The sequence below is a fragment of the Poecilia formosa genome, unplaced genomic scaffold (assembly GCF_000485575.1).
Source record: "Poecilia formosa unplaced genomic scaffold, Poecilia_formosa-5.1.2 Scaffold101, whole genome shotgun sequence".
NCBI classification, from domain to species: Eukaryota; Metazoa; Chordata; class Actinopteri; order Cyprinodontiformes; family Poeciliidae; genus Poecilia; species Poecilia formosa.
The window spans coordinates 712,848-722,199 of NW_006800040.1; the positions used below are offsets into that span (position 1 = coordinate 712,848).

Here is a 9,352-nt window from a genome sequence, read left to right on the forward strand (position 1 = left end):
AGAGCGGAAAATACGGTATATAAAATCTGGATTAATGTTGTAAATACTTTCCTGATGCACTGCAGACCACAGCTTGTCAGTGACACCTCACTTGAACCCACAGAGGTTTCGTAGAACACCTGAACATCTTAGAATAAACATTTTATCATTATAGTTGAAATGGAAGTAAGTCCTGGTAAGACATGAGTTCCATTCATTTAGGGGCAAAGGCCTTCCCAGGATTTAAGCAGGAGGCATCAAGTCTCCATCCAGTTTACTTCAACTTTCATGTTTGTTTTAACAGCTCTTAAGTCCACCTGGGTTAACAGTGTATGGGCTTTTGCCACAAGGTTTTAATTATGTGAAAGGAGTCAAGATTCATATAAATGGGGTGCGGGTTGGAGTCCCCCCATGTTGTTTTAAAAGGGGTGCGGGTTGACATCCGCCCCGTTGTTTTAAAAGGGGTGCGGGATGGAGTCCCCCTCATTGTTTTAAAAGGGCGGGTTGGAGTCCCTCCCTGTTGTTTTAAAAGGGGTGCAGGTTGGAGTTCCCCTCATTGTTTTAAAACGGGTGCGGGTTGGAGTCCTCCCACTCCCGATGTTTCTTTTTTTCTCTCTCTCTGCTGATTTTAAGGGCAGAAATTCGACTCGGCAGGAAATTTAATGTTTCTGATTGTTTATTCAATGTTGCATGACTCTGTGCTTTTGTTTTAAATGATGTAAGGCACTTTGAAATGCCTTGCTGCTGAAATGTGCTATACAAATAAAATTTGATTTGATTTTGATTTAAATTTACATTTCATATTTTCAGACTGATTCAATAGAATTGACACTCCAGTGTGACATTCTGTTTGCTTTATCCTTACTTCACTAATGTGACAGTATAAACCTGGTAGCATTCTGTGATCTTTGGAGCACATCTGGTTCTACAACAACTGATTTAGAGGGACAGGTCTCTCTGTTTGATTATAGAAAAAATAATATTCTATATGACTGACTTCTAAGTTTTTGGTTTCTGTAGAAACTGAACACTCCAGCAATTCTGAAAGCTCCAAAGGAGAGGAAGCCCAGCAAGAAGGAAGGAGGAACACCGGGGAAGTCATCCAGCCTTCCAGCAATTCTTTACAGGTGAAGAACAGTTTGTTCCTGTCCTGGTCGTACAAAGGGAGAAACATGTGAACGCAGACATACTAGCATATCTCAGAAAATTGAAATACTATGAAAACAGTTGTTAATGGAAACTAGAGGTTTCAAACCCTAATCAGCTAGTTGACTCAAAATACCTTTAAAGCTTTCCTGACCCTGAGTGTTTTACTCTGGGTCAGTCGGACACAATCATGAGGAAGAATGCTGACTGTAAAGATGTCCAGAGGACAGTCATGGACACCTTTTCATTTGTCTTCTTTATTTTATTGTTTATGTGAATGGGGACAAGTGTTAAGTATAAACTAATACTGAACACTATAACATTTATATTCCTACCCAGTTTGCAATGCACATCCCAGGCTGTTATGGCAGATATGCAGCTGTTTTATGCTTTTAAAGGGGACAAGTCATGCAAAATCCACCTTTTTGTTTGCGTACTTTGAATATCTAGGAGTGCAAAAAAAAAAAATAAATAATAATAATTCTCTCCCAGTGCTGCGTAGATATCTTTATCTACGCAGATAAAGATCCAGCCATAACTAATCGGTCCCATCAGTCTGTTAATCAGGTTAATAAAATGATATCAGCTCAGCTCAGCTTGATGTGACAATAAACACAACAGAACTGATATAGTTAACACTTAATGAAATGGGCATATCAAAATAAATTTAGTGAAAATGTAAATATACATAATTTTTTGAGCCTAGAACAGTTTTTAAACCTGTAGGATATTATGAATAGGCCTGTCATGATAACAAATTTTGTTGAGCGATTAATTGTCTCAAAAATTATTGCGATAAACGATAATATTGTTTGAAGACCTTTTTACATAGATTTAATGGAAATTATGTAATAATGCATGCAATTTCCTGCCAAAGATAGATGCACTTTATTTTCAAAAGAACACTTAACTGATAAACAAAATAAACAAAACAACCAAAAACAAAAATAAAATGGATTCTCAGTCTCCATTAACAAAAAACGAACTTGAATAAAAACTAAACAACATAAAACCACAGTGGAAATAAATACTACATTCAACCAAAAGACTGCAGATTATGAATTCTGTATTGCCCTTCAGTAATCATTAGATTTAGATAGAGAAGATGGACATATCCGACTACCTGATGCAGTAGTTCACACTGCACGATTTTTTGCCCCTATTTTCCCCTTATGACAATCTTAGAACGTTGGCCGATCTAAGATTGTCGCTTGCGATTAGTGGATGGTGTGTTACGGTAGATTGTTGTGGCCGCTCTGAACTAAATCGGGGGTTTTCCCAACTGGGACCTTAACGCAGCCTGTTGAATGTGACAGGTAGCCAATCAGAAAGTGCGGATTACCTTCTGTGCTTTCTGAGGGGAAATTACAGAGAGGAATCCCAAACAGCTGACACGTTGCAACCCGAAGTCCAACGGACATTGGAGATGATTTGTGGAAACAACATTATTGCTTATTCAACATTTCGTGCAAAGAATATAGAAATGACAAGGGGAGGAGTTGGAACCAAATTGCTACCGCAGTTGGTAAACCCGGTAACTTTTCAGCTGTTCTTCGTTAACGTGAAATCAATAGGTTATAATGATTTTCATTCAGTCAGGACTTTACTTGGACACTTGCCACATGCTTTACAGGTAGATTGTAGTAAAACTTTGATTAATGCCTGGTTTTTAAATTAGTTAGCTGGACTTGTAGCCATTATTTTGTGCCGATTGTTGGACACCACATGGCACAATCGAACCCGATCGAAACGTTATACCTAGGATTTCTGTCAGTTAATATATGGTCTCAAGTTTTGAAAATGGGCCAACAATCAGCCGACAATTCTAAGTTCGTGTAGTGTGCGCTGGGCATTACACTGAGGAAATGAGGAAGGGAGGGGTCAGTGGAGAGCACCGAAGTTGAGCCTTTTTTATTCAGTGTCATCAACAGAAAGAGAATAAGGCAGGAAGAGACGATAAAGCTGATCATTAAAATGAGGTCGATAGTTTTAATTTATCGTGCAATTAATTGATTTATTGTTTATTGCGACAGGCCTATACATAGTCTCCACTAAACATTGAAATCCTAGAGTTTGCTTTACTTTTTCACACAACTTTATAAATTCCTTTTTAAGCAGAACTTGGAGGTCATTGTGNCTTTATTTTCAAAAGAACACTTAACTGATAAACAAAATAAACAAAACAACCAAAAACAAAAATAAAATGGATTCTCAGTCTCCATTAACAAAAAAACGAACTTGAATAAAAACTAAACAACATAAAACCACAGTGAAAATAAATACTACATTCAACCAAAAGACTGCAGATTATGAATTCTTTATTGCCCTTCAGTAATCATTAGATTTAGATAGAGAAGATGGACATATCCGACTACCTGATGCAGTAAGTAGTTCACACTGCACGATTTTTTGCCCCTATTTTCCCCTTATGACAATCTTAGAACGTTGGCCGATCTAAGATTGTCGCTTGCGATTAGTGGGTGGTGTGTTACAGTAGATTGTTGTGGCCGCTCTGAACTAAATCAGGGGTTTTCCCAACTGGGAGCTTAATGCAGCCTGTTGAATGTGACAGGTAGCCAATCAGAAAGCGCGGATTACCTTCTGTGCTTTCCAGTGGCGCAACTGCACATTATTCAGGTGGATGCGAAAACATAAATCCCCACCCCTCCCCCCCCCGAGGCGACGCTGTGTCAAGTGTAAAACTCGCTACATGTACCTCGTTATGTGCGACAGGTGAAGGAGAGTGAGGCGCGCTGAACTGTATGGGAAAACATAATCGGCTCGTCGCCCCCTCCAGACGGGGTTTTGGCGCCCCCTCTGGTGCTGCGCCCCTATGCGTTGCATACGCTGCATACCCACTTTTTGCGCCTCTGGTGCTTTCTGAGGGGAAATTGCAGAGGGGAATCCCAAACAGCTGACACGTTGCAACCCGAAGTCCAACAGACATCGGAGATGATATGTGGAAACAACATTAATGCTTATTCAACATTTCGTGCAAAGAATATAGAAATGACAAGGGGAGGAGTTGGAGCCAAATTACTACCGCAGTTGATAAACCCGGTAACTTTTCAGCTGTTCTTCGTTAACGTGAAATAAATAGGTTATAATGATTTTCATTCAGTCAGGACTTTACGTGGACACTTGCCACATGCTTTGCAGGTAGATTGTAGTAAAACATTGATTAATGCCTGGTTTTTAAATTAGTTAACTGGACTTGTAGCCATTATTTTTTGCCGATTGTTGGACACCACTCGGCACAATCGAACCCGATCGAAACGTTATACCTAGGATTTCTGTCAGTTAATGTGTGGTCTCTCAGGCTTTGAAAATGGGCCAACAATCAGCCGACAATTCTAAGTTTGTGTAGTGTGCGCTGGGCATTACACTGAGGAAATGAGGAAGGGAGGGGTCAGTGGATAGCACCGAAGTTGAGCCTTTTTTATTCAGTGTCATCAACAGAAAGAGAAAAAGGCAGGAAGAAACAATAAAGCTGATCATTAAAATGAGGTCGATAGTTTTAATTTATCGTGCAATTAATTGATTTATTGTTTATTGCGACAGGCCTATAAATAGTCTCCACTAAACATTGAAATCCTAGAGTTTGCTTTACTTTTTCACACAACTTTATAAATTCCTTTTTAAGCAGAACTTGGAGGTCATTGTGAACAGAAAATGTAAGCTGCAAGTTGTTCCAGTCCGAGGTTTATCTGAATAATTTCTGCAGCTGTGGGATCTGTAAGAAGAACCAGGACCAACATCTTCTGGTGCTGTGCGACACTTGCAAACTCTACTACCACCTGGGCTGCCTGGAGCCTCCTCTCACCCGGATGCCCAAGAAGACAAAGAACAGCTACTGGTGAGACTCATCCAGACCCTGCAGGGCGGGATTCTTTGTTTCCTGCACTTTATTCATGTGGGAAACTCAGAAATGACATCAATTCTGTTCATGCTGATAAAACAAGTGATGCAGGATGGATTGTTAATAATATGGATCCTGATGTTTGTTACATTAATTTTTATTGTTAAATACATTTTCAAAAAGCAACTCCCCATTAACAATCTGGTTGTAACTGTCCCTCAGATGAGAGAACAGCACAAAGGCAGCATTTATGATGCAACTCATTCATCCTATGAATATAATCAGCAGGCTCTTCTTTTTGATTCGCCTCCTCCTAAAGGAGCAGCTAACAGTTGGATCTGGAGAGCATTTTAGTCGTATTATTGGTGACATTTTTGTTCCGTCTGTGGAAGCTGTTTTATCAGATAGCAGATGCAGAGATGGTAGAAATGTCACCCTCTCCCTTCCCCTCCCACAGCCTGCAGCTTTTTATCTGAAGAAGAGATTTAATGCTTCTGCCTCTCCACATTTAGCAACTCTAATGAACTGTGGTCATTAGAGAACAACTAGAACTGTCTTTTTTCCATGTTATAAATGAAAGAAACAAGGAGAGGCAGCTGGTTAATTGTACATGATGTCCTCCTGATTTTGTAATGACGCTGGTCTCATATTTCAGCTTCTCAGTTGATTCATGATGTAAAACTGGAGTGTCAGATGTTTATGGCTTCATCATTTTTGTATCAGTGAGTTAAAAACAGAAATTCACAATCAGGTCAAGGCTAGTACAGTCATGAATTTAATTTTTCAAGTTCAACGTGGCAGGTTTTTAAAACATTTTAAAGCAGGATTTTAAAGTGGATCCTCGAGGGCCGGCATCCTGCATGTTTTGGTTCTCTCCCTGGTTTTACACACCTGCATCAAATGATGACTCATTAGAAGGCTTAAGGAGAACGTTGACTTGCTGAGGAGGTTGTTACTACCACTAGGGAGAGAACTAAAACATGCAGGATGCCGGGCCTCGAGGACCGACTTTGGACACCCCTGTTTTAAAGGAAACTGAAGTGTTTTTTAGCATGGACGGACAGAACGATTTGTTTCAATTTAAAATAGAACTGCAGCTAACAGTTACTTTAGTAATCGACTGAAGCCTTTTTGTACAACATTAGAAATGGATAAAAAATTCAAATAAACTTCAGAACAGACTTACATTTTACTTTTTTTGAGTGCAAAATACATTTATGTTTTGTACAGTTCTGGCTTAATATCTGGCTCAGAGTTAACGTAATGATTAATCAATTACTAAATTAGTTGATGATTATTTCAATAACCAATTGAGCATGATTAATCTGATGAATCGTTCAACCCTAATCTAGAACCTACATTTGTACAAAATTTTAATTTTTCAGGTCAGACTTGAATCTGGAATCATCCAGTAAAAACCTGTGTCCAATAAAATATCAAATATTTGGATCACTGACAATAAGTTTAATACAAGAGGAGTGACAGCTCTCGGTTTTCTTCAGGCAATGCTCCGAGTGTGACCAGGCCAGCAGTGATGAAGCTGACATCGCCATGGAGACGCTGCCTGACGGCACCAAGAGGTCTAGAAGGCAGATCAAAGGACCGATCAAGTTCATCCCTCAGGAGATGTCTCCAGAGCCCAAGAAGCAGCAAGTGAGAGGCACAGTGAGTACTGGTGAACTCTCTTCCTCATCCTCTCCTTCCTCCTTGTCCTTCTCTTCTTCCTCTTCCTCCTTTCCCTCATCTTCTTCCTCCTCCTCTTCCTCCTCTACTGGTTCATTAGAATGGGACTGATGGATGTGAGGGCTAAGTGATTGCAAGTAGTTAACCTGTGTTTTCATGCTGATTGCTCATTTTCTTCTTAAGGTTCATAGATGGAAAAAAAAACACATCCTGATGTATTTACTTTGGATGTACTTTGAAGTGGCATTAGTTTAAAGAGACAGCTCTGAGGGGAGGGATGTGGTGTGTGTCGCTTTGCCTCTGCTGGTCTCCTTTCTCTGGGTAGTCAGCTGAAACTCTACACACAGAACTCTGGATTCCTCTCACGGTTCAGCTGTACAGTAACATGCAGTTCTGCCTTTGAAAGCATAAATACAGCTACACTGTGGTTACACACTGCGACTCAGATTTCTATCAGCAGGTTACCTCTATAGTTGATCGGTTTGAGTAAAACCTCTTTAGTTTTTGACAGCACTGAGCTGCTGCTACCTTTGTATCACTATCCATATATCTGAAATTCATACATATCTACTTTTTTATTGACATTATTAATGTCTGATCTTGTTTTTATTTACCTCTGGGGAAAAAAAGAGATTAAAATACTCTAGTCTTAGTTTACAAAATGACCATTGTTTACTGATGAACCAAAAGATAACTGTCTGTCTGAGGCAGGAGTTGTGACGATCAGCCCTCACAGCCCGTCTTCAGTGTAAACTCATTCAGTCTGCTGCTGTGCTGCTGGATCTTTGCCTGGTTTCTCACTTTCACCTGTGAGACATATGAGAGGTGTCCTGGGTGTTTGAAGTTACCCCACCACATCTCAGAAGGTGGGCTTTGACTAGACCCAGGACTTTCAACTTCTTATTGGACAGAGAAGAACATTCAAAAAAATGTAAAAAAAAAAAGTGTTTTTAAATTAGTATGAAATATTCATATGTTTCACCTGCTTGTCTTGTCATGTCTTGATAAGTTTTTATTGAAATGAACCTTTGTAAGGCAGTGCATATACACAGTAAAGACCAGTGAACAGGCATTGGATCCTGTTCAGTTCCCCTTCATTCAGTCAAATTCCATGTGTTGATTCAACATCATGTAGATCAAAGCAGTGAAAACCGATGACTCAGGGAGCTGATGCTTCAGACCTGATGACGCCCAAAATACTTTGATTTTGCCACAATAGCTGCATTTCAATTCAGTTCAGTTTTATTTATACAGCAGCTCCAGTTCTTAATGAATCTTGTCTCAAGGCACTTTACAAAAAAAATTTCAATTCAATCATCCTACATTCCAGTCATCTTCCCGATCACTAGGAGTCGTTACTAAGAATAATAATACTCCCCACAGTAGGAATAGAAACAGATGAACCCAACAGCAGCTCCGCTCTGAAGCCCCAACAGTCTGAGATCACTTCTGATTCAATAACCAGAATCAACTTCTATTGTTTATTTATTATCAAATGAAAATGCAATCTTACTTTTTTATCTACCATTTGTTGAGTTGTTTATAGTCCACTGTACAAATCTGAGTCATTCTGACTGCTTCTGACATTCTGGAAAGCTTATCGGACATAAATTCACAATTAACTCCTACTAAAATGTTATGCTGCTGCTTTCATGTGAAAATCATTAATGAACAACCTGAAAAAGTGGCAGATGTATAAATACAATACAAAATGTACAGGAAGGTTTTATCCAGAGGAGTCCACAGTAATGGATGCTAATATACTTTAAATATATATTTTTTCTAGATAGTGTCATATAAGCTGAGTGATATGGACTTGGAATTTTATCAGGATACTATTGTGATAATGATAAAAATTTGTATTATGTCTTTTTTAGGTCTCTGTGTGGCTGCAACTGCATGGCAGCATTCATGGTGCCACAGACACAAAAATTGTTCTGGAAAAATATTCCCATTTCAAACAGTCATTTTTTCATTGCAGTGATTCATGTAATTTAACTGCTCATAGTAACTCAATTTATTTAATTCAAATTTACAGATATTTATTGATGCTCTTGTGGAATAAACAGAAACAGTGGAGAAATGGGTAAAAATAAAATTTCAATCAGTTTTTTTAATATTATAAATTGAAATTAATCAAGGCAATCAATAAGAAATTTTCCATGATAAATGACACGATAAATGCCCATCCCTATTGTCACACATAAACTTGATGTCTGAATGTTGTTGGGTCTGCTGCGGCTCAGGGCGATGCCTGCACTCTCATTTTTCTCCTCCGTTCCCAAACTTTCAGAATTGATGTGAACAGAGCGATGCGTCTAGATTTCATTCAGAAACACTGTTGCTCTACCAAGGCACCCACTTTCACAAATGTGAATGAATAGGTTAATCTTCACATCCCCACACCAGACGAAGCATTCAGACATGAAAGTGATGTGTTCAGTGACTGTCAGATTAATGGAGGACGGTCCATGTCTGAAGGGTGAGCTATGAGCAGGAACAGAAGCCTCTCTGCTGCTCACTGGATCCTGCTTATCTGAACTGACCATGCTCTGATCCTGTAACACAGAGCTGCCTCTCTGCTCCCTTGACAAACACTTCAGATTGATATCTGACAACTTGGGAGTGTGTGTGTGTGTGTGTGTGTGTGTGTGTGTGTGTGTGTGTGTGTGTATCACTTCCCAT

The 9,352-nt window shown here is 39.3% G+C and overlaps 1 protein-coding gene across 3 annotated transcripts in view; it reads left to right on the forward strand.

The window, feature by feature from the left end:
• phf14 (PHD finger protein 14) overlaps positions 1-9,352 on the forward strand; it is a 73,724-nt gene that overhangs the window by 36,928 nt on the left and 27,444 nt on the right. For all 3 annotated transcript variants that reach the window (XM_007559033.2, XM_007559035.2, XM_007559034.2), the window contains exons 12-14: positions 1,000-1,106; positions 4,850-4,981; positions 6,487-6,649. In XM_007559033.2, the coding sequence (XP_007559095.1) occupies positions 1,000-1,106; positions 4,850-4,981; positions 6,487-6,649 (402 nt within the window). The remainder of the gene's footprint in view (positions 1-999; positions 1,107-4,849; positions 4,982-6,486; positions 6,650-9,352) is intronic.